The 25782-nt window shown below is 35.7% G+C and overlaps 5 protein-coding genes and 1 long non-coding RNA gene across 6 annotated transcripts; 2 read left to right on the top strand and 4 right to left on the bottom strand.

Annotated features, from left to right (window-relative positions):
* Window positions 1-1413: 1413 nt before the first annotated feature.
* On the bottom strand, window positions 1414-2438 carry LOC148295357 (uncharacterized). Its single transcript, XM_088252474.1, has 3 exons — window positions 2171-2438; window positions 1802-2007; window positions 1414-1725 (listed from the first exon to the last, which is right to left on the bottom strand). Exons 1-3 carry the CDS (start codon window positions 2436-2438, stop codon window positions 1414-1416), a joined length of 786 nt encoding a protein of 261 aa, XP_088108600.1.
* Window positions 2439-4420: 1982 nt separating this feature from the next.
* LOC148295356 (uncharacterized) lies at window positions 4421-7096 on the bottom strand. Its single transcript, XR_015835440.1, has 3 exons — window positions 6834-7096; window positions 5323-5384; window positions 4421-4518 (listed from the first exon to the last, which is right to left on the bottom strand). It is a non-coding gene; the product is annotated as an uncharacterized LOC148295356 (long non-coding RNA).
* A 2756-nt stretch (window positions 7097-9852) lies between these two features.
* Window positions 9853-10734, top strand: LOC148295355 (uncharacterized). The gene has a single exon (XM_088251609.1). It carries the CDS (start codon window positions 9988-9990, stop codon window positions 10423-10425), a length of 438 nt encoding a protein of 145 aa, XP_088107735.1. The 5' UTR covers window positions 9853-9987; the 3' UTR covers window positions 10426-10734.
* Window positions 10735-11249: 515 nt separating this feature from the next.
* On the bottom strand, window positions 11250-13599 carry LOC148295354 (uncharacterized). The gene has a single exon (XM_088251607.1). It carries the CDS (start codon window positions 13499-13501, stop codon window positions 11285-11287), a length of 2217 nt encoding a protein of 738 aa, XP_088107733.1. The 5' UTR covers window positions 13502-13599; the 3' UTR covers window positions 11250-11284.
* A 1633-nt stretch (window positions 13600-15232) lies between these two features.
* Window positions 15233-15874, top strand: LOC148295353 (uncharacterized). Its single transcript, XM_088251608.1, has one exon. The coding sequence runs from the start codon at window positions 15294-15296 to the stop codon at window positions 15783-15785; it is 492 nt and encodes a 163-aa protein (XP_088107734.1). The 5' UTR covers window positions 15233-15293; the 3' UTR covers window positions 15786-15874.
* Window positions 15875-19212: 3338 nt separating this feature from the next.
* LOC148295352 (uncharacterized) lies at window positions 19213-20237 on the bottom strand. Its single transcript, XM_088252473.1, has 3 exons — window positions 19970-20237; window positions 19601-19806; window positions 19213-19524 (listed from the first exon to the last, which is right to left on the bottom strand). Exons 1-3 carry the CDS (start codon window positions 20235-20237, stop codon window positions 19213-19215), a joined length of 786 nt encoding a protein of 261 aa, XP_088108599.1.
* Window positions 20238-25782: the final 5545 nt, after the last annotated feature.

Below are 25782 nucleotides of genomic sequence, written 5' to 3'. Positions count from 1 at the left end.
TAAAGTACCAATGTCGATTACAATAGCCAAATATTACAAAGGTCCGCCTACATCAGTAGAGTTCAAAAACTTTAGTTGCCCTTACTAAACAAAAGTATGCAATGCCAAATATTCAACAAATACACTACAAAAGTATGCATACACCATTAGGGTCCAAAATACAAAGTCAGCAACTATACCAAAAATGCATAACACTAAGTAACTGCATCTATTCAAGTCCATGAGTACCTTGATCTGATTCTAAAAAGTCAGTCGCACTAGGGTCTGCATCCCCCCTCAACAATCCAGTTAACCCACCAGTAGGAGTAACTGACTTGGCTTGATAAGGCATTTGATGGAACATTTGCGGCGAGTAATACGACATATGGAATGGGTTTGGCAGCTGCTGGTACAATGGATGATACGAAGCCGATGAGCGCGATAACATCTGCCTCATTTCCTCAATCTCTTGCTGGTTATGCTTCAGCAACTCCTGTGTTGCCTTCAATTCAGAACGCCAATGATCCTGGTCATGTTTGTACCTTTCTTGTAACTCTACATACTGTGACTCAAGGTGAACATAGTCGTGCCCTCGCAATCTCTTGGATGACCCTGCCTTAGTTTGAATCCAAGGCACCTGATGGGGTTTCACACCAAGTCCTTCACCACGAACACTATTATTTGTCTCAGGACCCATTGCCTCAACATAAGCCCTTCTTCGTGTCTCTAAATTATCAGGACATTCATCTTCAACCAATTCCTTCAACTTTTCCTGCATTTCAGCCTAACAAAAAAGATATATATATATCCTTCTCCATCAAATTGCGATCATCATAGAACTAGCCCAATAAACTCTACAATGATGAATTGCATTATGTAATAAAAAATTAGGCCAATTAGTCTTCTGGACCTCTACTATTTTGTTTTTCATGTGCTTAAACAAATAAAAGAACATAAAGAATGGTGAACAAGAAAAAAAAACTACCTCCAAACAACTTTCCATATGCTTTTAAAAAAAAATAATAAGTCAACAAAACAAAATAAGAGAAACATCCTGGACTATGGCTAACAATTCCTCATGAAAATGAACTTATACATAATTATTCCAATATATAGTCCATATGCTTACATATTTCTGCTCAGCCACCAAGTTAACCCATGAACGATCTTCGTCACGCCGAGTATGCTTATCTTGGAAAAACCAAATAGGATCAGGGTCTTCACCATGTTTCTTATTCTTAGCATGCAATCAATAAAATAAAAAAAGATAATCAATTAGCTAACACAACCTCATATGCTCAGTATTTAAATATAGCAAAGAGTAAACATTCAAGTGCATCATCAAAACTTACATATTGTGCTTTGCTGCGAGCATAAGACTTTGTGCCAGATGTGTGATTCAATGTTTGTTTACTCCAATTTTCAGCATTTCTTTTAGCTTGTTCCTTTTATTAGCAAAAACAAAACAGACTTAATCATTGCACAGATTATATATACTGAGTGTTGTGTAATAATACGTACTACAATCTCGTCTTTTTCGCAATGTTCAACCAACACCCGCCATTGATATGGGTCTACACGAGAATCCCCACATTGCCACCGTCTTTTACTTCCTATGAAAGGCTTATAATAAGCTTTCTTCAAATCACTCTTGAAACTTCTCCACAATTTTTCAATATTCTTCATTGTTACATCCTTGAAGACATGAATCATAGGTTGTTGTTCAGGACGAAATTCAATGGTGCCCTGCATCCACAATAAGGTAGTCTTACATCAACCTGAAATATACCTATTAAACTCAATAATTTTAGGAATAACAAACCCGTAGAGTGTCCCAAACATCAAGTTTGCAGGAGTCTGGTACTTTTTCCCATTTTAAATACTTGATCGGAATTAGATTGGCATCCCGTGCTAGAATACCCATGTATCTAGAAAAATGGGGACTATTATCATTGATAACTCTGCCAAATGGAGATAAATCAATCATTGGGGCAAGCGTTGATCCTCTCAACTGTGAGTCCCAACTCCCTAATGATTTTTTTAGCATCATAATTATTTTTTGGTAAACAATCCCCCTCTGGCAACAATTGTTTAACCAATTGTAACAGCATTGTAAAGACATTATCACTCATGTTCCCTAAACATTTAATCTGGAACAATCTTACAACAGAATACAATTTCTTATATTTACACCTAGGGTACAACTCCATATCTGCTTTTTCAAGTAACTTATAAAACATTTCAGCCTCAGGTGTTTGGCCATCAAAGATAGGTGGCTCTCTCGAAGTCCCAACAGTTTCTCCAATGATTGGTTGCACAAAGGCTTCATTGAGAAAATCATGAATGTCATCTATACAAACTTCTTCATTGTGAACTGATTCTATATCCTCTTGGAATGGTAAATTTGTCATGGGCTCCCCATGATGCCTCCAAGGGCCATTCATATATCTGGGATCCATTCCTTTTTCTATAAGATGCAGCTGGATGATGTTTCTTTCATAGCGATAACGGTTACAACATTTTTTGCAAGGACATATGACCCTCTCTCCAAAACCCACTTTGGCAAAGACGTCATCTAAAAACATTCTCATTCCATCTGCGTATTCCTTACAATTTCTCCTCAAATGTACCCAACTTTTATCCATAGTTCACCTAATATTGAGTGCAAGGCACCAAATACAATTATTCAGCACAGATCATCCCTCATACTTACTGTCTATAAATTCCTATCAGGTGGGTCAATTTATTATCCATTGGATGACCCTCATTACCATCTACTTCAATTCACAAGTAAAACCAAATTAAAATAACAAAAACCTGAGTCTAAAGAATATATTAACTAAAAAATTGCATATTCATTCAACTGAAGAAAAGAACTATAACACCAAACAACTAGACCCACTTAATATCTAAAGACACTCACGTCATAACAACAAATAAAGTATACATATGAAACAAAATATATCAACTCATAGATGAAAGCTCGATAATCTCAATACAATAATCAGAGAACAACCATTTAAGAGAAAAAAGTAAAGGGAAACACACCTGGATTCTAAGTTTCCAACAAAAATTCAACACTCCTGCAATAGAATAATACACCTTTGGCTTTAGCTGGGCACCTTGGCACTAGAATGTGAAGCTGTGAACAAATAGTCTCTTGTCCCTTGTTAGACTGCTCTGGCTCGGTACTGTGTCGATTGGGTCTGAGTGTTGTTCCATCCACTTGGTCTTCTTTGTACCGTACCTAGAGAAAGGAGAAGATTGAATTAGCTCTGGTTCCGCAAAGACAAGAATTAGCTCTGCTAAGGAATCGAAAGCATCCAATCCACTAAGAGCAGAAAATCACATAAATAAGGTATATAGCACCCTACCTTGCTCAGAGAATACCCACACATCAGACTTCACCAACAAATAATAAAAAATTAAAACAAGAGCTTTGAAAAATCAAAGGATGCAATCAGGCTTCATCTATACAACTAATTGGAAGGATTCATGGGTCATTACCTATTCTCAAATACTTGAAAAAATAAAATAAACAAACAAAATAAGAACAAAAATCTCACTAGAACAGGGGCTCTCTTTAAAGAAGAACAACCAAGTCAGCCCCAACTGAAAAGAGCAAAGAAACCCCCAAATTTAATCTATCTCTCTCAATCTGAATCAACAACCCCAATTGAGAATAGCAAAGAAAACCCCCAAATTTAATCTGTCTCTCTCAATCTGAACCAGCAGACATGAAAATCACTTTCACACATTCCTCCAACTCCACTAGCTTTAAGGAAGAGTACAATTCCTTCTTCAATGAAAAGAAGAGGGAAGAGATGGTCGGTTTGGAGGAAGTAGAAAAGTTTAGGTAAAGAATTGAAGTTAACAATTATATTTAAGAATAGTATTGGCAATAGAACTCGTCAGTGACTCTAAAGATTTAGGCGCTTAAGTTTTTGCTTCCCGCGCTAAAAGAGACTGGCACAGGGGCTGGTCAGTAAATTTAGTAATGACAAAAGACTTGGTCAGTATTATTTAGTAGTGATAAATGACTTTATTTCGCCAGTATTGGGTCCAAGTACTGGCTAGACTGCTCTTTTGCCAGTATTAGTCCGTCGGTATAAGCTAAAATTGTAGTAGTGATTAAATTGACCAGGTGATGCCAATATGAAGATATCCTGAATAAAATTAGTGATTAATTTTTTAGTTAAATTAAATGTCATTAGTTTAAAAAAATAGTGATTAAATTGTTGATGATTGTCACGACCCGATTCGAAAATAAGGAATATTCCCGAATCATGGTGTGAGTCATACCATAGTCATAAGAATAAAATCCTACAACCATGGTATGATGAGAGATAGAGCCACAAAATAATACAAATTTACTTAACATCACAAAATCTGAGTCGCAATAGCTTGTAGTTAACTACACACTAGGATTTTTAACAAATGGTTGACTACTTACAAATATTAATTACACAAATCAACAATAAAAGCCCAGCAGCTTAGTTGAATCCGCTTCCTCAAACTTCTTCTTTAATCCTGCACAATCTATTAGGGTATGAGCATTCTAATGCCCAGTAGAGTACCTTCAAACCCCTCAAAGTCAGCTATCACAATTAATCAAAGTGTCATGCATCAAACAACACAAGATATACAAATTATGCAATCATACAAGATAAATAAATTTGCATATGCGGTGATGCCATGAACTCACTCCCTTCTAATCCCACTAATTCATATCCTAGGGCAACAAGCCTGCATGTCCCATACCATGCGTTTTACCACTGTGGCTCCGAATACCCTAAAATATGAACTAGCGTCCATCCGTCCCTTAACCCATTTTTCTTTTGTTTACGAATTTCTCAACTTTCACTTATCATTAGAGGCCCTGCTCCCATCACCTTAATATATTCAAGCTCTGCTCCCGTCACCTGAATATATTCCACATTTTATTCAGATATATCTAAAGCATTCTCCCACCCCTTAGATATATCTCAAACGACACACACACAACCCAAACACCACTGTCTTTATGATGCATATGTAATGCAGTGCAAACATCATTTATTTCTGCTGAATAATGCCACAGATAATAACAATAATATATCATGCTTAATCACATGAATAATAATAATCACAAAACATCAAATAATATCCATGGAAAAACATCAATAATACTATTTACATAACATCAAATAATATTCACGGAAAAACATCAATAATAATGTTCACATAACATCAAATAATATTCATCGAGCAAAGCAACAATAATATTCATATTTATAATACTATATATAAGCACCAAGATTAAAAGTGATATAGCCCAATCATCGGGAAATCAGGAAACTCTACCTCAAGTCCAGCTAGCTTAACCTTGTGCAGTTTCGTCCTCGAAAGTACGCAGAGTAGAACACCTAGTTAAGATAATTTACTGATTAAAATTCATTGGAAATAAGGAAACAAAGTTGAGTGTCCTACTAGCGCACGTAGACCTAAAACCCCAAAATACACTTAACAAGTTGTTTGACCCGATTGTTACTTCCTTAACCTCACATCCAAGCAAGCATAGAACCAAGCGTTAAGGAAAAACTAATCTATTCCCCTCCTATAATAGTTCTACTCTTTGGGATGTTTAAAATCAAGTGGTTCGGCTCTAGACTCATAAAGAAAGTTTAAAAACATCAATTTAAAACTAAAATTTCAGTTTTGCTAAACATTTGGGTTGGAACACGTTAACTTTGAAAATTCACTAAATATTGAGTTTAAATCAAAATAATGTAAAACTTTCCATATCACAACTAGACATAGAAAAGTTAAAGATGTCAAAATTTGATAAAAATTAGGGTTAAGGAAGCATGTCAAAATAGAAACCCAAAACAGACTAGGCTGCATAACGTTTTTTTTTCAGGTTTGTACATTTTATTTTGAAAAATCACCAAAATTACAATTTACAACCAAACTGGATAAAATTTTCCAGATCTGAAGACAATACAAGAAAGTAAAACATACTAAAATTTCATGAAAATCCAAGTTTAGGAAGTCTTCAAACACTTACTTCAAAACAGGGTATGCAGCAGAATCAAAACAATTTCCAGCAGGATAGTCTCTACTTTGAAATTTTACAAAAAATCAATTTAAATTCAAATGGCACAAAACCAAATTTGAAATAACCCTTGAGATATTCATTTTGATGTACCAAAATCCCAAAATGAAATTGGAACAAAAATCACATCGAAATAATCTAGAACTTCACAAAAACACACTTTGAAAGATATATATATATATATGTACTTGAGGCATTCTAACCACACTTGGTTTAAAACTAGTACTCAAAAGAAAATAAAAAGAAGAGCTTCAAGCCTTCAAAGAACCATTTACTTGAGATGATAGTGACTAATTTGAGCAATTGAATGACAAGAAACAAGCCATTTGAGAGAAAGTACACATATCTATAAGAAGAGATTCAACATAACCAATTGAACAAGTTTTGTTCATATATACCAATTTTTAGAGAGTTATAATGGTTACGTTTGGATTATCTTTGGATATGTTATAAAGAGGAGAATTTGGAGTAACTATCATGAAGAAACCATAGTGTTTTGAGCTTTTGATATGAGTGTTTTGGACTGAAAACGAGGGAAGGACCTAAGGTTGAAGACTATAAACAAGTTCCACTCTAAACATTCCCAAGGTGGCTATAGAATCCCGATCAATCTGAAATTTTGATATGTTATAATAGACAGCATTTCAAACAACTTTGATGAAGGAACCAAAGTCATTTGAGTACATGAAGTCACAGAAACAAACTGAAACCGAGCATACTGCTGTGAAATCAGGAAATGGTAAACTTATTGTGATCATACCAACGTTTCAGAGCCTATACTAGTCGGATTGAGCTGAACTTTGAGTATGTTATAGGAATCATGGAAATGAACAACTTTTATAAAGGAAGTTTTCTCATTTGAGCTTCCGAAATATGAGTTCTCAGCAGCTTCAAGAAAGTGACGAATTTTGGATTTTGAAGAGGAACAAAAGAAAAATGAGGATGAAGATAAGTGAATGAGGAAGAAAGGGATGATACAATGAATGATGAAGATAAGAGTAAATTTATGATTGAAAAGCCTTAGGCTAGGTGAATCATCCATTTAGAAGAGGGTGATACAATGAATGGGAAGAAGAGGATGAGAAAGAATCTTAGGCTAGACTAGATGACTCACCCCCATAGGTTTACAACTCATCCAAAATCAGATTTTTTGAAGACAAAGTAAGTGGGAAGGGGGGAAGAATGAAGGAGGGAAGAAATGCTTGGCTTACACGTTGCCTCCTTCCCTTTTTTCTACAAGGGTACTTTGGTAATCTATCACACATAGGGGTGTTTTGGTCATTTTTGTCCAACTTCAAATTAAACATACTTAAATTAATAATCTCAATCCAAAATCACTTGATACCCATAATCATTCTCCACAATTATATTATTTTTCACTAAAATATGAAAATCCACCTTAAATTTTTCGGGGTATTACAATGATCTTGCATACCAACTGAACAAATTCTTTGGGAAGAAGGCATGTATTGTAACTAAATTGGTGGATCATGCCAAATTTGAAAAAATAAATAACTTGTTAATTATTACATAAGGCGTTGAAATGTCCAGTTATGCATTAAGTAATAACTTTGGCGATTAGTGGAGAAGAAGTTACCGGACACACGTTAACATTGACGGAGTGGAGCAATTGCAGCTGAACGCCAATTGGGCTAAATGAGGGTGGGTAACAAAGTCAAGAGAATGATTACCTTCTAATACTGCAGTTAAGTATGAGAGTTGGGTCCCCATATAATAATCCTTTTAATTACATGCATCCCCATAAAATAAATGAAATAAATTATACCATGTTAAAGATACTTCATGACACTCTCCCAAAAAAACACTCTTAGAGTGGTTTTCACTTTGAGGGCTAAGCCACTGTACTTTCTTCTCTCTCCCCTCTTATCTTCCTCCCTTCAACTCTTCCTCCATTTTCAGAGGCAGAAGGTTTCCCCTATTTGCACATGCGTTTCGTCCCCGGATCTCCACCACCATCCTTTTACGGGTTCTTTATGTATGGAATAAGTCGCTGAGACTCTTTGGGATCTCTGTATAGTTTTCACCTCTCCTTTTATGAGAGGTTTTCACTTCTCTTTTGTGAGAGATTTTCATCTCTCATTTATGAGAGTTTTATTTGTATTGTTATGGCTTAGTTTTTTTTTTCAAGTTTTATCTTTTTTTCATTATTTTGAGTTTGCAATTTAGTTGGGATATTTATGCCAGAGTTTTTTCAATCTTGCGTGATCATTAGTGGAGGCACACCATGTTGTATTAATTTTGATGTCAAATCACTTCGTTATTGTAATAGCCTTTTGTGGTTAGTGGCTTTTTTTTGGCTGAATTATGAATGCAATCCCATAATATCCACACACAAAAACGATACTTCATGGAAACCCATTACATGGCGTTGTTTAACAAAAAAAAAAAAAAACTAACGTAAATATTAACAAACTAAGGTAAATATTGTCGTAGGTGCCAAGTTATATATCATGATACCATGTGATACAATGAATAATCAACCTATGCGGCGTACGTGCCTCCTTGAACTTCTTGATGCATATTGGTCAATTATATGATTTCCAAAAGTATGAAGAAAGTCAACAAATAGGGTCCAAGTGCTTCTGTAACGGTAAACTTTCTTATGGAAAATAGACCACCAGTTTGGTTTTTCTTGGACCCTGGAACCAGAGGGCGGGCTTGGGCTTTAGCTGAGGTAGCTAATTCCCAACATATACTATGGATCCTTGTTTAGTCTTCTCACAAATAAGGAACTGGAGCTCTTGATTAATTGTGAGAGAGAATCCAGAAATTGTGAGAGAAAGAGATGGAGAGAGAGAGAGAAGTGATGAGAACGTTTAGGTCTGAATGAAAAATAAAAGAGGGAAATTTAAAAAAAAATCTTATATTTTTAGTGGATTGCATATATATTGGAGGGTTTCGGGAAAAAAAATAAATTGAATTTACAAATTACGACATACTCAATCGCACGACATAATATATATTTAAAAAAATTGCATTTACGGCGTATATACAATCAATGCCATTAAAAGACACAAAAATTACCTTTTTAAGGCATGTTTTCATATGCCGTAAATATCAGTTATTAACAACACACTTTACCATCTTTTGAAGGCGTGCTTTGTCATATGCCGTAAACATCAGTTATTAACACACGAATAAAAAGTGTGCCGTAAATATCAAGTCGTAAAAGCTCCAATTTGGTGTAGTGCTTGTAAGATGCATATCACAGGATGAATTTCCAACTTATGGATGCGAGGAATTTGGATGAATTTCTTGTTTAATTGTATCTTAAGTTGAAAGGTAATTTTGTTATTATCAAACCATCGCGTATTTGGGCCAGTTTTTGGAAAAATAGCAAGGTATGATTTTGCATGTGGGCTTCGTCAAATCTGGCAGGTCTTCTTCTTCGTGAGGAATAAGCGCCTTAAAAACCATAGCGTGCGCTAAGAGTGATAACTGCGAAACACCTGACCTGAGGAGATTTGCCACTGCTTTGCCTCGACGCGTGCCTTGAAGCGCGGCTTATATCGATCGTCAAATAAAAAACAACGGGTAGTGTTACAACGTGTTGAGTTTTTGTTTGACAATGGGGCCAAAAGTCTCCAAACGAAACAGCAAATTAACAAAGTGATGAGGGATTCACTGAGACTCCCATGTTCTCACCTTACGACCGCTAATCGCTCGACGAGTGGAGAAATTCTATCCCCCAATATCCATTGCATAAATATTTCTCCTAAGCCACCCTAAAATCTTATACGAATTTTAGACCACCTTCACATTCTTTTTCTCTATTTATACTTTTCCGAGCCTACATGCTTCTCCATCCCAAAATCTTCTAAGCACCTTTAGAAATCCCTCTCGGTCTCTCTCTCTCTCTCTCTCTCTGCTTTTATACACTTCAAACAAACATCATGAAAGGCTTCAAGGTTTTTCTAATGTTTGCCATGCTAATAGCTTCAGCCATCACCACTCTCTCTGCAATACCAAACGAAGAAGAATCATTCTTCAACGAGGAAAACAATACTGATACAAATGACGAAACCAAAAACCAGTTTGGAAAAAGCACTTCTCTAAGAAGCCGCTTCCTTGCCTCCGTGACTTGTGACAAAAACCCTAAGGTTTGTCAGGCGTATGGCAGCGCAAAGCCGGATTGCTGCAACAAGAAATGTGTGGACAGAAACACAGACACAGCAAACTGCGGCAAGTGTGGGAAGAAATGCAATTACGCAGAGATTTGCTGCGAAGGTAAGTGTGTGAATCCGATGTCGGACAAGGAAAACTGCGGCAGCTGCAACAACAAGTGCAAGAAAGGCACTTCATGTGTGTTTGGAATGTGCAGCTATGCATGAACACTAATTATCATGACGCACCAGATAGATCACTGCTACTGGATCGATAAGGAATAAGGTTATTGCAATATTAATTGCATGCGCAGCAAATCTCTACTTTTATTATTTTATTTTGCTCAAAGCTAGCTATATCCTATAAACATGAAAATAATTTATAAGGCCATGAATTAGTGTACGTGTGTGTGTGTGCAAGTGCAAGGAATAAGGGCTCGCTAAGCGTCACCATTCGATGGGCTTAGCCAATTAATTGTTTATTGTAAGGAATCATCAATATTATGATCCCTTAATTAAAAAAGTTCTTATTATTTACTTGTCAGATATAATATATCACAATGATTCAACCTCTTCCTTTTTTCTTTTTTATTCTTCCAACTCGAGCACATACTTATGGATGGCAGGAATTTGGATGAATTTCTTTTTTAGTTGTATCTTAGCGACAAACTAATTTGATCCAACGGTTAATAGATAGGGTCTCATTTAAGGGCCTTAGATAAGACACTCACTATGGAATCAAACAGTTGTAGAGAGAGGCTCGCTGGAGAATAAGAAGAAGGGGTTAGAGAAGGGAGAGAAAAGGAGGAAGTGCTCCTGGGGAGCCGTTCCTTTAGAGTTTTTGTTTTTTTTTGTTTTTTTTTTCCGAGCTTTATTTGGCATATATAGAGTGGAGAACTTGAAACTGAGTTGTTGGGCTTGTAATACGCTAGCAAACCAGAACCAGGGCAGCCAGTGGCGGACGCAGGATTACGTCGCCATGGGGTCATAGTGTTAAGTTTCGAAATTTTGTAAATAAGAAAATAACACTAAAAAATATAAAGATAGTACTTTCATTCATAATTTTTGGCAAAACAAACAATACAAGCTACAATTGTCCACGACGAGTTTTCATATTTTGAAAACGTTGCATTATAGCTTCGTTATCAATACAAGCAAAAATATCTCTTTCAATGTAAACAACCAAGCTATCGTTCAACCATTGATCTCCCATTCTGTTGCGAAGTGGATTTTTGATAATATTCATGGCCGAAAATGCTCTCTCCACTGAAGCAGTTGCAACAGGTAAAACCAAAGCTAATGTAATAAGCAAATACACATAAGGAAATATTTCATGCATCCCTGTCTCCACCATTTTTTCCGCAAGCATGCCAATCCCTTGCAATTCTGAAAAATCACTACTCGAACGCATATGATGAACATAAACCCCAAGTTGATCTTCAAGCATCAATAAAGCTCCATCCGAAAAATCTTGAGGATAAAATTGAGCAAGACGAACTAGCTTTCGTTTGTTAAAAGCTACAAATGAATTGTTCGGACTCAAGCAAGCCAAACAAGTAAGCAACTCAGTATTTACCTCATTGAAACGATCATTTAATTCCACAAGTTGTCCATCAATGACATGAAGAAAGAGCTCCACACGATAATGATGATTGTTTGTCTTGATTGGAGCATTACGCCGTGACCTCCCAGGAATTACATATTCCTCATCCATGTTAGGAACCATAATATGATGTTTGTAACAAAACGAAGATGCTTGATCAACCAATTCATCAAACTCATTATTCCTCATAAATTGTAGATTTTCCTTGCATGTTTGAACTAAACCCATTGCATTCACAATGTCTTGATCTTTCTTTTGCAATGCTTGAGACAAAGTATTTGTTATTCCCAATATAGCCTTCATCAAAAACAAGTGGAACACAAACTCAAAAGATTGTATTTCCCTCCATAACTTAAAGGCTTCACCCGAACTATCATTGGGGTTATCCTCAACAATCATTTGAAGCACATTCACCACAGATGGAAACATACAAATGATATTAATCAATGTAGCATAATGTGAGTTCCATCGTGTATCACCTGCACGTTTGAGAGTAGTATCTTGATTCAAGCCTCGCCCAGTTATAAGACAACCTTCATCAAAAGCTTTTACAAGCTCTTCTTGGTATTGTGCTCTAAGTGCATCACGACGCTTGCAAGATGCTCCAACAACATTAACCAAGCTATTAGCCGTTGTGAAAAAAGAAGCAACATCAATATTTTTCTTTGCCACGGCAACAAGAGCTAATTGAAGTTGATGAGCAAAGCAATGAACATAAAATGCACAAGGTTGTTCTCTCAAAATCTTTGTTTTAAGGCCATTGAATTCACCTCTCATATTACTAGCTCCATCATAACCTTGTCCTCGTAGCTTAGAAAAGCTCAATCCTTCAAAAGCAAAGAATTCATCAATGGCTTTCTTCAATGCACTTGAAGTGGTGTCGGTAACATGTTGAACCCCCACAAACCTTTCTATTATTTGTCCATTGTTGTTCACATAACGAACCACTATCGCCATTTGCTCCTTTATTGAAATATCACGTGCTTCATCCACCATTATTGAAAAATACCTATCTTTAAGATCACTCATGATAAGACTAATGCATTCTTTGGCACATGCATTGACAAGATCTTTTTGAATTGACGGAGCTATTAACTTGAGATTGCCCGGAGCATTTTCCAACACAACTGCCTTAACTTTTTCATCATGATCCGCAAGAAATTGCAAGAGCTCCAAATAATTCCCTTTATTACTTGAAGTGGCACTTTCATCATGACCACGAAAAGAAAGGCCTTGTCGCAACAAATACCTTGTACACTTGAGTGATGCATTCAAGCAAGTGCGATAAGCCATACGAGCATCATCTGTTTGCTTGATCACAATTGTTTCAATGTGAGCTTGTTGATGCATCAGATTGTAAGCAGCTTCTCTAGCTTGGTTGTGAACACTGCCAACCGGTCCAATATGAATGCTAAACCTTTCTCTCCCCTTCTTCCAATTATTGAAGCCTACCCCAGAAAAGGCATCACCACCCACTTGATCAAAATTAGTTTTAAAGAGATAGCAATGGGGGCAAAATGCAGCATCTTTAGCTATGCTATACTCCAACCAATCAAACTCATCAAACCATTGAGCAATGAAACGTCTATTAATTCCTGACTGATTAGTTTGTGGGAATCTATGACCTTTAGGTTGACAAGGCCCCTTTTGAAGATATGCTCTTCGAATCTCATCTCGATGATTAGGACTATAATCTGTCATCGGTGTTCTTAGTCCAGGGTCTGCCTGAAGATTAGCCAATATCTCATCTAATTCAATAGGTCTTGCTCTTGCACTTGAACTACCCGGATTAAACTCACTATCCATATGCACTTTTCTCTTAAAGTATCGTTCCATGATAATTTTTTCTACACATAAATTAATTAAATCCATCAATTATAAAGACTAACCTAATCCAAATAATAATATCAATCAATATAAACTCTACTAAAATATCCAAATAATAAAATCAATCAATATCAAAATATCAAACAAATTCTAATTCACAAAGAAAATCAATCAATTAATATAAATTCTAATCCAAATAAGAAAATCAATCAATATCATAACATACCACACCAATAAATTATAATTCATGAAAGATATATCAATTTCCTACAAATTTTCCAAAGCCCAAAATAATATATGTAAAATTATAACTCACTTGATTAAATTTGATGAGAAGCGATGGCAGCGGCGACAAGAGGTGGTTGGCGACGGTGGCGGCCTGTAGTGGTTGGTGGTGGAGGTTGGGGGGATTAGTTAGGTTTTTAGAGGAGAGGGAATTTTGAAAAAAAAAAAATTAGGTTTTGGGATGAACTGAATGCTGCTGCTGGGAATTAGAATCGGGTAGATAGGGGCTGCTGATGGGTTTTTTTTTTTTTTAAAACCTGGCTTCAAAACGACGTCGTTTTGAGCCAGGTTTTTAAAAAAAAAATTTAACACGCCTGGACCAAAACGGCGTCGTTTTGGCCAGGCGGTTTAAAAAAAAAAAGAACTCGCGCGCGCAAGGCAGGCGCTGCCTGCGCCAGCTTCTTCTTCTTCCTCTGCTGGGTATTTCGTCGAGCACTTGGTGTGCGCCATGGGGTCGCACACCAGCCAGCCATGGGGTCGCACCAGTCCTTCTCCACTACGTTTCCAAGCTTCCATGGGGTCGCCTGACCCCATTTGTCCCTCTGTGCGTCCGCCACTGAGGGCAGCGATGGATTGATTAGAATTTAGAACAATCAACCTATTAATTGATATTGGAAAACCTATTCTAATTTCTAAACATTTTTAGAACCAATTGCAGTCGGTGTCTGATATATATAATATTTTAGAACGAGATAAAAACAATTACATTTATTTTTTTATATAATACATTTCAGTTTGGTACGTACTGTACGTATAAGGAATTTAGTTGCAAGGCATTTCGGCATCTTAATTGTAATTTGTATATGGTGGTGTGGTGACTCATGTCTATATTGGCGCCCCAGATAAAATCGAACAATGCGACAAGTGTAGCTAGCTATAGTTATATATATATATATATATATATATATATATATATATAGCTCATAAAACATGCTTAGGAAAACAGCATACGCCAAATATATATATATATATATTAAAAGTTGGTCAAAATGATACTGATAACAACTTTTGTTTAGTCTGGAGTTTTTGTAATGTGCATTGGGATAACAGTAAGTAATTGTAATTATACTGACATGCGAGCCCAATTACAATTAGGAAACAAGCCCAATTACAATTATGCTTTAATTTCTTTGTTCTTATTCACCTAATTTCTAGAATACGTAATATATTCTTCGGAAGCATAAGTTTGTTTACTGATAAATTAACGTTTTGTACGGCCCTTTGAATTAGACCAACCTCTGTCAGCCCTCACGCCTCTCTACATATACTTGTTCAAGCCCTGCATGCTTCTCCATCTGTCCAATCTTTACACATTCTACCTCATTCCTTTTCTTCCATACATACACGACCGACCAAATTAATTCAACTCAGTTAGACCAACATGAAATCGCTCAAGTTTTTCTTGGTGCTAGCGATGCTGGTGGCTCTATCAGCCGTCCATACTCTCTCAGTCTCAGCAACATCATACGAATTCGAAGAATCATTCTTCAACGACGTCGTCGAGGAAGACAACACTAATGTTGCAAATGAAACCTTTGACGACCTCCCAGTTATGGCCGCACAAGGCCAAGAAAAAACTTCTCTTAGAGGAACAAGCCGCTTTCTAGCTTCTCATCGGGCCATGGCCGCGACATGCGACAAGAACCCTAAGGTCTGTAAAGCCACGCATGCGCATTGCTGCCACAACAAATGTGTTGATTTGAAGACAGACAAACTCAACTGTGGGAAGTGTGGGGTGAAAAGCCATCACGCACAGATATGTTGCAAAGGTCATCTTGTGAACCCAATGTCTGACAAGACACACTGTGGAGGCTGCGACAACCATTGCAAGAAAGGCGGTTCATGTGCGTTTGGGATGTGCAGCTATGCTTAGAAATTCATAATGACGTACGCAGAGGAACTTCTCCTCATCAATAACAACAGCTATATATATTATTATTGCAATAAGGAATAATGTTTTATGTATTTGTTTTGGAGACTAATTAAGATATATGTTTTTGACAATGTCTTGCTCAAAATAATTGTGAATGAAAAATTATATATACTTGAAATGGGTTAAGACTAAGGCTTGAATTTTTGCAACGAAGCGTTAGGTATTGATGATCATCATAATTTGATGGACTATATTCCCCGATGTGAAAAAAACACTCTCTACATGTCGCACCCCAATGTGTGGATGGAATACGTGTAAATAACATGTTTTGTTATCATGATAACATTCAATCACATAACTTAAAACTAAATGGTAATAGGTAGATGGGCCAAGAGATATCTAATATATTGTTATGCAAAACTTAAGATAAAAATCTCTAACAACCAAAACATGGAAACAAACTGATGCCAATGCCAAATGACCTCATATTTGTACTATTACATACAAGTTGTTCAAGAAGTCGAGACCGTTTATATGACCTCGTATTTTAATATATATACAAATATTTTAATCGTATAGCCATGTGGCTATACTCTTTAAATATATATATATATATATATATATATATATATATATATATATATATATATATATAAAGCGTATAGCCGCGTGGCTATACGCTTCAGATTTATTCGAATATTTAATGGTATAGCCGGGCGGCTATACGCTTTAGATTTATTCAAATATTTTAATTGTTTAGTGGCACAGCTATACTTTTTGGATTTATTCGAATATTTTAATAGTATAGCTTCCCGGATATAATGTCGGGCGGCTATACTCAGTAGATATATACGAAATATTTTAATAGTATAGCCGCGCGGCTCTACGCTTTAGATTTATTCAAATATTTTAATAGTATACCGGCGCGGCTATATTCTTTAGATTTATTCGAATATTTTAATAGTATAGCCGTGCGGCGATACTATTTAAATGTATACGAATATTTTAATAGTACAGCTGCGTGGCGATACTATTTAAATATTTGCAATTATTTTAATGGTATAGCCACCTAGCTGTACCTTTTATATATATATATATATATATATATATATATATAAATATTTAAAAATATATTTGTATATATTATCTTTATACTATTAAATATTCGAATATATTTATAGAGTATAGTCTTTACTCTTTAAATATATACGAATATTTAAAAATATATATTCAAAGAGTATAGAATATACTCTTTAAACCAAAAAGAGCAAGAAGAAAACAGGGGCGAGGAGGGAGGAAGGGAGGAGCAGAAGGGAGGGGGGATGGGAATAGGAAGCCACCAACCCTAAAGGAGGCAGCGACTCATAATTAAATTATATTCACTACTACAATTTTCCCCTGTCCTGGCAACCCTTTGTGGTCAGTAAAAACCCCAATACTGATGGAAATTCGTCAGTAATGGCTTCCTGACGAGTGCAACGACGAAAATAAGTATAGTCAGTAAAAGTCCCGTCAGTATTACTATTACTGACCAACTTTTGCAACTTATTCATCAGTAGAGGTGTGTCTCTGACACAAGTCATAAAGTGTTTTACTGACAAAACAAATAGCCACTATTAAGCAAGCTTTTGTCAGGATTATTATTTTAGGATTGAGTACTAGTCGCCAAAGATTTGTCAGTATTATTTTTAACCAAAAAAAAAATTGTCAGTCAATTTCAAGATCTTTCATCTCTGTCGAATGCATACCTCTTGCAAAAGCTCTTTAGCCAGTACCTTGTATGTTTTCAGCTATGCTTTACAAGTTAAAATGACAATGACAAGTTCTTGCTCTTCTGTAAGAGGTTGCAGGAGAAGGTTACAGACTTACAGGCTCAAATTTTTATAGTAAGATGCCGAATTCCTAATATAATATGAGCATTTTTCTTTCATAAAAATTTAATGGATACTGAAAATGTAATAACAATTATAAATACTCATAGATTGAACCATTCAACCACCATCCTTATAAAATATAAAGTACCAATGTCGATTACAATAGCCAAATATTACAAAGGTCCGCCTACATCAGTAGAGTTCAAAAACTTTAGTTGCCCTTACTAAACAAAAGTATGCAATGCCAAATATTCAACAAATACACTACAAAAGTATGCATACACCATTAGGGTCCAAAATACAAAGTCAGCAACTATACCAAAAATGCATAACACTAAGTAACTGCATCTATTCAAGTCCATGAGTACCTTGATCTGATTCTAAAAAGTCAGTCGCACTAGGGTCTGCATCCCCCCTCAACAATCCAGTTAACCCACCAGTAGGAGTAACTGACTTGGCTTGATAAGGCATTTGATGGAACATTTGCGGCGAGTAATACGACATATGGAATGGGTTTGGCAGCTGCTGGTACAATGGATGATACGAAGCCGATGAGCGCGATAACATCTGCCTCATTTCCTCAATCTCTTGCTGGTTATGCTTCAGCAACTCCTGTGTTGCCTTCAATTCAGAACGCCAATGATCCTGGTCATGTTTGTACCTTTCTTGTAACTCTACATACTGTGACTCAAGGTGAACATAGTCGTGCCCTCGCAATCTCTTGGATGACCCTGCCTTAGTTTGAATCCAAGGCACCTGATGGGGTTTCACACCAAGTCCTTTACCACGAACACTATTATTTGTCTCAGGACCCATTGCCTCAACATAAGCCCTTCTTCGTGTCTCTAAATTATCAGGACATTCATCTTCAACCAATTCCTTCAACTTTTCCTGCATTTCAGCCTAACAAAAAAGATATATATATATCCTTCTCCATCAAATTGCGATCATCATAGAACTAGCCCAATAAACTCTACAATGATGAATTGCATTATGTAATAAAAAATTAGGCCAATTAGTCTTCTGGACCTCTACTATTTTGTTTTTCATGTGCTTAAACAAATAAAAGAACATAAAGAATGGTGAACAAGAAAAAAAAACTACCTCCAAACAACTTTCCATATGCTTTTAAAAAAAAATAATAAGTCAACAAAACAAAATAAGAGAAACATCCTGGACTATGGCTAACAATTCCTCATGAAAATGAACTTATACATAATTATTCCAATATATAGTCCATATGCTTACATATTTCTGCTCAGCCACCAAGTTAACCCATGAACGATCTTCGTCACGCCGAGTATGCTTATCTTGGAAAAACCAAATAGGATCAGGGTCTTCACCATGTTTCTTATTCTTAGCATGCAATCAATAAAATAAAAAAAGATAATCAATTAGCTAACACAACCTCATATGCTCAGTATTTAAATATAGCAAAGAGTAAACATTCAAGTGCATCATCAAAACTTACATATTGTGCTTTGCTGCGAGCATAAGACTTTGTGCCAGATGTGTGATTCAATGTTTGTTTACTCCAATTTTCAGCATTTCTTTTAGCTTGTTCCTTTTATTAGCAAAAACAAAACAGACTTAATCATTGCACAGATTATATATACTGAGTGTTGTGTAATAATACGTACTACAATCTCGTCTTTTTCGCAATGTTCAACCAACACCCGCCATTGATATGGGTCTACACGAGAATCCCCACATTGCCACCGTCTTTTACTTCCTATGAAAGGCTTATAATAAGCTTTCTTCAAATCACTCTTGAAACTTCTCCACAATTTTTCAATATTCTTCATTGTTACATCCTTGAAGACATGAATCATAGGTTGTTGTTCAGGACGAAATTCAATGGTGCCCTGCATCCACAATAAGGTAGTCTTACATCAACCTGAAATATACCTATTAAACTCAATAATTTTAGGAATAACAAACCCGTAGAGTGTCCCAAACATCAAGTTTGCAGGAGTCTGGTACTTTTTCCCATTTTAAATACTTGATCGGAATTAGATTGGCATCCTGTGCTAGAATACCCATGTATCTAGAAAAATGGGGACTATTATCATTGATAACTCTGCCAAATGGAGATAAATCAATCATTGGGGCAAGCGTTGATCCTCTCAACTGTGAGTCCCAACTCCCTAATGATTTTTTTAGCATCATAATTATTTTTTGGTAAACAATCCCCCTCTGGCAACAATTGTTTAACCAATTGTAACAGCATTGTAAAGACATTATCACTCATGTTCCCTAAACATTTAATCTGGAACAATCTTACAACAGAATACAATTTCTTATATTTACACCTAGGGTACAACTCCATATCTGCTTTTTCAAGTAACTTATAAAACATTTCAGCCTCAGGTGTTTGGCCATCAAAGATAGGTGGCTCTCTCGAAGTCCCAACAGTTTCTCCAATGATTGGTTGCACAAAGGCTTCATTGAGAAAATCATGAATGTCATCTATACAAACTTCTTCATTGTGAACTGATTCTATATCCTCTTGGAATGGTAAATTTGTCATGGGCTCCCCATGATGCCTCCAAGGGCCATTCATATATCTGGGATCCATTCCTTTTTCTATAAGATGCAGCTGGATGATGTTTCTTTCATAGCGATAACGGTTACAACATTTTTTGCAAGGACATATGACCCTCTCTCCAAAACCCACTTTGGCAAAGACGTCATCTAAAAACATTCTCATTCCATCTGCGTATTCCTTACAATTTCTCCTCAAATGTACCCAACTTTTATCCATAGTTCACCTAATATTGAGTGCAAGGCACCAAATACAATTATTCAGCACAGATCATCCCTCATACTTACTGTCTATAAATTCCTATCAGGTGGGTCAATTTATTATCCATTGGATGACCCTCATTACCATCTACTTCAATTCACAAGTAAAACCAAATTAAAATAACAAAAACCTGAGTCTAAAGAATATATTAACTAAAAAATTGCATATTCATTCAACTGAAGAAAAGAACTATAACACCAAACAACTAGACCCACTTAATAGCTAAAGACACTCACGTCATAACAACAAATAAAGTATACATATGAAACAAAATATATCAACTCATAGATGAAAGCTCGATAATCTCAATACAATAATCAGAGAACAACCATTTAAGAGAAAAAAGTAAAGGGAAACACACCTGGATTCTAAGTTTCCAACAAAAATTCAACACTCCTGCAATAGAATAATACACCTTTGGCTTTAGCTGGGCACCTTGGCACTAGAATGTGAAGCTGTGAACAAATAGTCTCTTGTCCCTTGTTAGACTGCTCTGGCTCGGTACTGTGTCGATTGGGTCTGAGTGTTGTTCCATCCACTTGGTCTTCTTTGTACCGTACCTAGAGAAAGGAGAAGATTGAATTAGCTCTGGTTCCGCAAAGACAAGAATTAGCTCTGCTAAGGAATCGAAAGCATCCAATCCACTAAGAGCAGAAAATCACATAAATAAGGTATATAGCACCCTACCTTGCTCAGAGAATACCCACACATCAGACTTCACCAACAAATAATAAAAAATTAAAACAAGAGCTTTGAAAAATCAAAGGATGCAATCAGGCTTCATCTATACAACTAATTGGAAGGATTCATGGGTCATTACCTATTCTCAAATACTTGAAAAAATAAAATAAACAAACAAAATAAGAACAAAAATCTCACTAGAACAGGGGCTCTCTTTAAAGAAGAACAACCAAGTCAGCCCCAACTGAAAAGAGCAAAGAAACCCCCAAATTTAATCTATCTCTCTCAATCTGAATCAACAACCCCAATTGAGAAGAGCAAAGAAAACCCCCAAATTTAATCTGTCTCTCTCAATCTGAACCAGCAGACATGAAAATCACTTTCACACATTCCTCCAACTCCACTAGCTTTAAGGAAGAGTACAATTCCTTCTTCAATGAAAAGAAGAGGGAAGAGATGGTCGGTTTGGAGGAAGTAGAAAAGTTTAGGTAAAGAATTGAAGTTAACAATTATATTTAAGAATAGTATTGGCAATAGAACTCGTCAGTGACTCTAAAGATTTAGGCGCTTAAGTTTTTGCTTCCCGCGCTAAAAGAGACTGGCACAGGGGCTGGTCAGTAAATTTAGTAATGACAAAAGACTTGGTCAGTATTATTTAGTAGTGATAAATGACTTTATTTCGCCAGTATTGGGTCCAAGTACTGGCTAGACTGCTCTTTTGCCAGTATTAGTCCGTCGGTATAAGCTAAAATTGTAGTAGTGATTAAATTGACCAGGTGATGCCAATATGAAGATATCCTGAATAAAATTAGTGATTAATTTTTTAGTTAAATTAAATGTCATTAGTTTAAAAAAATAGTGATTAAATTGTTGATGATTGTCACGACCCGATTCGAAAATAAGGAATATTCCCGAATCATGGTGTGAGTCATACCATAGTCATAAGAATAAAATCCTACAACCATGGTATGATGAGAGATAGAGCCACAAAATAATACAAATTTACTTAACATCACAAAATCTGAGTCGCAATAGCTTGTAGTTAACTACACACTAGGATTTTTAACAAATGGTTGACTACTTACAAATATTAATTACACAAATCAACAATAAAAGCCCAGCAGCTTAGTTGAATCCGCTTCCTCAAACTTCTTCTTTAATCCTGCACAATCTATTAGGGTATGAGCATTCTAATGCCCAGTAGAGTACCTTCAAACCCCTCAAAGTCAGCTATCACAATTAATCAAAGTGTCATGCATCAAACAACACAAGATATACAAATTATGCAATCATACAAGATAAATAAATTTGCATATGCGGTGATGCCATGAACTCACTCCCTTCTAATCCCACTAATTCATATCCTAGGGCAACAAGCCTGCATGTCCCATACCATGCGTTTTACCACTGTGGCTCCGAATACCCTAAAATATGAACTAGCGTCCATCCGTCCCTTAACCCATTTTTCTTTTGTTTACGAATTTCTCAACTTTCACTTATCATTAGAGGCCCTGCTCCCATCACCTTAATATATTCAAGCTCTGCTCCCGTCACCTGAATATATTCCACATTTTATTCAGATATATCTAAAGCATTCTCCCACCCCTTAGATATATCTCAAACGACACACACACAACCCAAACACCACTGTCTTTATGATGCATATGTAATGCAGTGCAAACATCATTTATTTCTGCTGAATAATGCCACAGATAATAACAATAATATATCATGCTTAATCACATGAATAATAATAATCACAAAACATCAAATAATATCCATGGAAAAACATCAATAATACTATTTACATAACATCAAATAATATTCACGGAAAAACATCAATAATAATGTTCACATAACATCAAATAATATTCATCGAGCAAAGCAACAATAATATTCATATTTATAATACTATATATAAGCACCAAGATTAAAAGTGATATAGCCCAATCATCGGGAAATCAGGAAACTCTACCTCAAGTCCAGCTAGCTTAACCTTGTGCAGTTTCGTCCTCGAAAGTACGCAGAGTAGAACACCTAGTTAAGATAATTTACTGATTAAAATTCATTGGAAATAAGGAAACAAAGTTGAGTGTCCTACTAGCGCACGTAGACCTAAAACCCCAAAATACACTTAACAAGTTGTTTGACCCGATTGTTACTTCCTTAACCTCACATCCAAGCAAGCATAGAACCAAGCGTTAAGGAAAAACTAATCTATTCCCCTCCTATAATAGTTCTACTCTTTGGGATGTTTAAAATCAAGTGGTTCGGCTCTAGACTCATAAAGAAAGTTTAAAAACATCAATTTAAAACTAAAATTTCAGTTTTGCTAAACATTTGGGTTGGAACACGTTAACTTTGAAAATTCACTAAATATTGAGTTTAAATCAAAATAATGTAAAACTTTCCATATCACAACTAGACATAGAAAAGTTAAAGATGTCAAAATTTGATAAAAATTAGGGTTAAGGAAGCATGTCAAAATAGAAACCCAAAACAGACTAGGCTGCATAACGTTTTTTTTTCAGGTTTGTACATTTTATTTTGAAAAATCACCAAAATTACAATTTACAACCAAACTGGATAAAATTTTCCAGATCTGAAGACAATACAAGAAAGTAAAACATACTAAAATTTCATGAAAATCCAAGTTTAGGAAGTCTTCAAACACTTACTTCAAAACAGGGTATGCAGCAGAATCAAAACAATTTCCAGCAGGATAGTCTCTACTTTGAAATTTTACAAAAAATCAATTTAAATTCAAATGGCACAAAACCAAATTTGAAATAACCCTTGAGATATTCATTTTGATGTACCAAAATCCCAAAATGAAATTGGAACAAAAATCACATCGAAATAATCTAGAACTTCACAAAAACACACTTTGAAAGATATATATATATATATATGTACTTGAGGCATTCTAACCACACTTGGTTTAAAACTAGTACTCAAAAGAAAATAAAAAGAAGAGCTTCAAGCCTTCAAAGAACCATTTACTTGAGATGATAGTGACTAATTTGAGCAATTGAATGACAAGAAACAAGCCATTTGAGAGAAAGTACACATATCTATAAGAAGAGATTCAACATAACCAATTGAACAAGTTTTGTTCATATATACCAATTTTTAGAGAGTTATAATGGTTACGTTTGGATTATCTTTGGATATGTTATAAAGAGGAGAATTTGGAGTAACTATCATGAAGAAACCATAGTGTTTTGAGCTTTTGATATGAGTGTTTTGGACTGAAAACGAGGGAAGGACCTAAGGTTGAAGACTATAAACAAGTTCCACTCTAAACATTCCCAAGGTGGCTATAGAAGCCCGATCAATCTGAAATTTTGATATGTTATAATAGACAGCATTTCAAACAACTTTGATGAAGGAACCAAAGTCATTTGAGTACATGAAGTCACAGAAACAAACTGAAACCGAGCATACTGCTGTGAAATCAGGAAATGGTAAACTTATTGTGATCATACCAACGTTTCAGAGCCTATACTAGTCGGATTGAGCTGAACTTTGAGTATGTTATAGGAATCATGGAAATGAACAACTTTTATAAAGGAAGTTTTCTCATTTGAGCTTCCGAAATATGAGTTCTCAGCAGCTTCAAGAAAGTGACGAATTTTGGATTTTGAAGAGGAACAAAAGAAAAATGAGGATGAAGATAAGTGAATGAGGAAGAAAGGGATGATACAATGAATGATGAAGATAAGAGTAAATTTATGATTGAAAAGCCTTAGGCTAGGTGAATCATCCATTTAGAAGAGGGTGATACAATGAATGGGAAGAAGAGGATGAGAAAGAATCTTAGGCTAGACTAGATGACTCACCCCCATAGGTTTACAACTCATCCAAAATCAGATTTTTTGAAGACAAAGTAAGTGGGAAGGGGGGAAGAATGAAGGAGGGAAGAAATGCTTGGCTTACACGTTGCCTCCTTCCCTTTTTTCTACAAGGGTACTTTGGTAATCTATCACACATAGGGGTGTTTTGGTCATTTTTGTCCAACTTCAAATTAAACATACTTAAATTAATAATCTCAATCCAAAATCACTTGATACCCATAATCATTCTCCACAATTATATTATTTTTCACTAAAATATGAAAATCCACCTTAAATTTTTCGGGGTATTACAATGATCTTGCATACCAACTGAACAAATTCTTTGGGAAGAAGGCATGTATTGTAACTAAATTGGTGGATCATGCCAAATTTGAAAAAATAAATAACTTGTTAATTATTACATAAGGCGTTGAAATGTCCAGTTATGCATTAAGTAATAACTTTGGCGATTAGTGGAGAAGAAGTTACCGGACACACGTTAACATTGACGGAGTGGAGCAATTGCAGCTGAACGCCAATTGGGCTAAATGAGGGTGGGTAACAAAGTCAAGAGAATGATTACCTTCTAATACTGCAGTTAAGTATGAGAGTTGGGTCCCCATATAATAATCCTTTTAATTACATGCATCCCCATAAAATAAATGAAATAAATTATACCATGTTAAAGATACTTCATGACACTCTCCCAAAAAAACACTCTTAGAGTGGTTTTCACTTTGAGGGCTAAGCCACTGTACTTTCTTCTCTCTCCCCTCTTATCTTCCTCCCTTCTCCTCTTC

Source organism: Prunus avium, chromosome 4, assembly GCF_965620075.1.
Source record: "Prunus avium chromosome 4, drPruAviu1.hap1.1, whole genome shotgun sequence".
Classification (NCBI taxonomy): Eukaryota; Viridiplantae; Streptophyta; class Magnoliopsida; order Rosales; family Rosaceae; genus Prunus; species Prunus avium.
Note: the sequence above shows the minus strand (reverse complement) of the source record. Positions and strands in the feature narration are given on the sequence as shown.

Excerpts from the sequence above, each read along its gene's own strand:
- LOC148295355 (XM_088251609.1), top strand. The coding sequence starts at position 9,988 with ATGAAAGGCTTCAAGGTTTTTCTAATGTTTGCCATGCTAATAGCTTCA.
- LOC148295354 (XM_088251607.1), bottom strand. The coding sequence starts at position 13,501 with ATGACAGATTATAGTCCTAATCATCGAGATGAGATTCGAAGAGCATAT.
- LOC148295353 (XM_088251608.1), top strand. The coding sequence starts at position 15,294 with ATGAAATCGCTCAAGTTTTTCTTGGTGCTAGCGATGCTGGTGGCTCTA.
- LOC148295357 (XM_088252474.1), bottom strand. The coding sequence starts at position 2,438 with ATGGATCCCAGATATATGAATGGCCCTTGGAGGCATCATGGGGAGCCC. Across the intron at positions 2,008-2,170 it reads TATGGAGTTGTACCCTAGGT|GGAGTTGGGACTCACAGTTG; the intron begins GTAAATATAAGA and ends AAAAATCATTAG. Across the intron at positions 1,726-1,801 it reads ATGTTTGGGACACTCTACGG|GGCACCATTGAATTTCGTCC; the intron begins GTTTGTTATTCC and ends TTGTGGATGCAG.
- LOC148295352 (XM_088252473.1), bottom strand. The coding sequence starts at position 20,237 with ATGGATCCCAGATATATGAATGGCCCTTGGAGGCATCATGGGGAGCCC. Across the intron at positions 19,807-19,969 it reads TATGGAGTTGTACCCTAGGT|GGAGTTGGGACTCACAGTTG; the intron begins GTAAATATAAGA and ends AAAAATCATTAG. Across the intron at positions 19,525-19,600 it reads ATGTTTGGGACACTCTACGG|GGCACCATTGAATTTCGTCC; the intron begins GTTTGTTATTCC and ends TTGTGGATGCAG.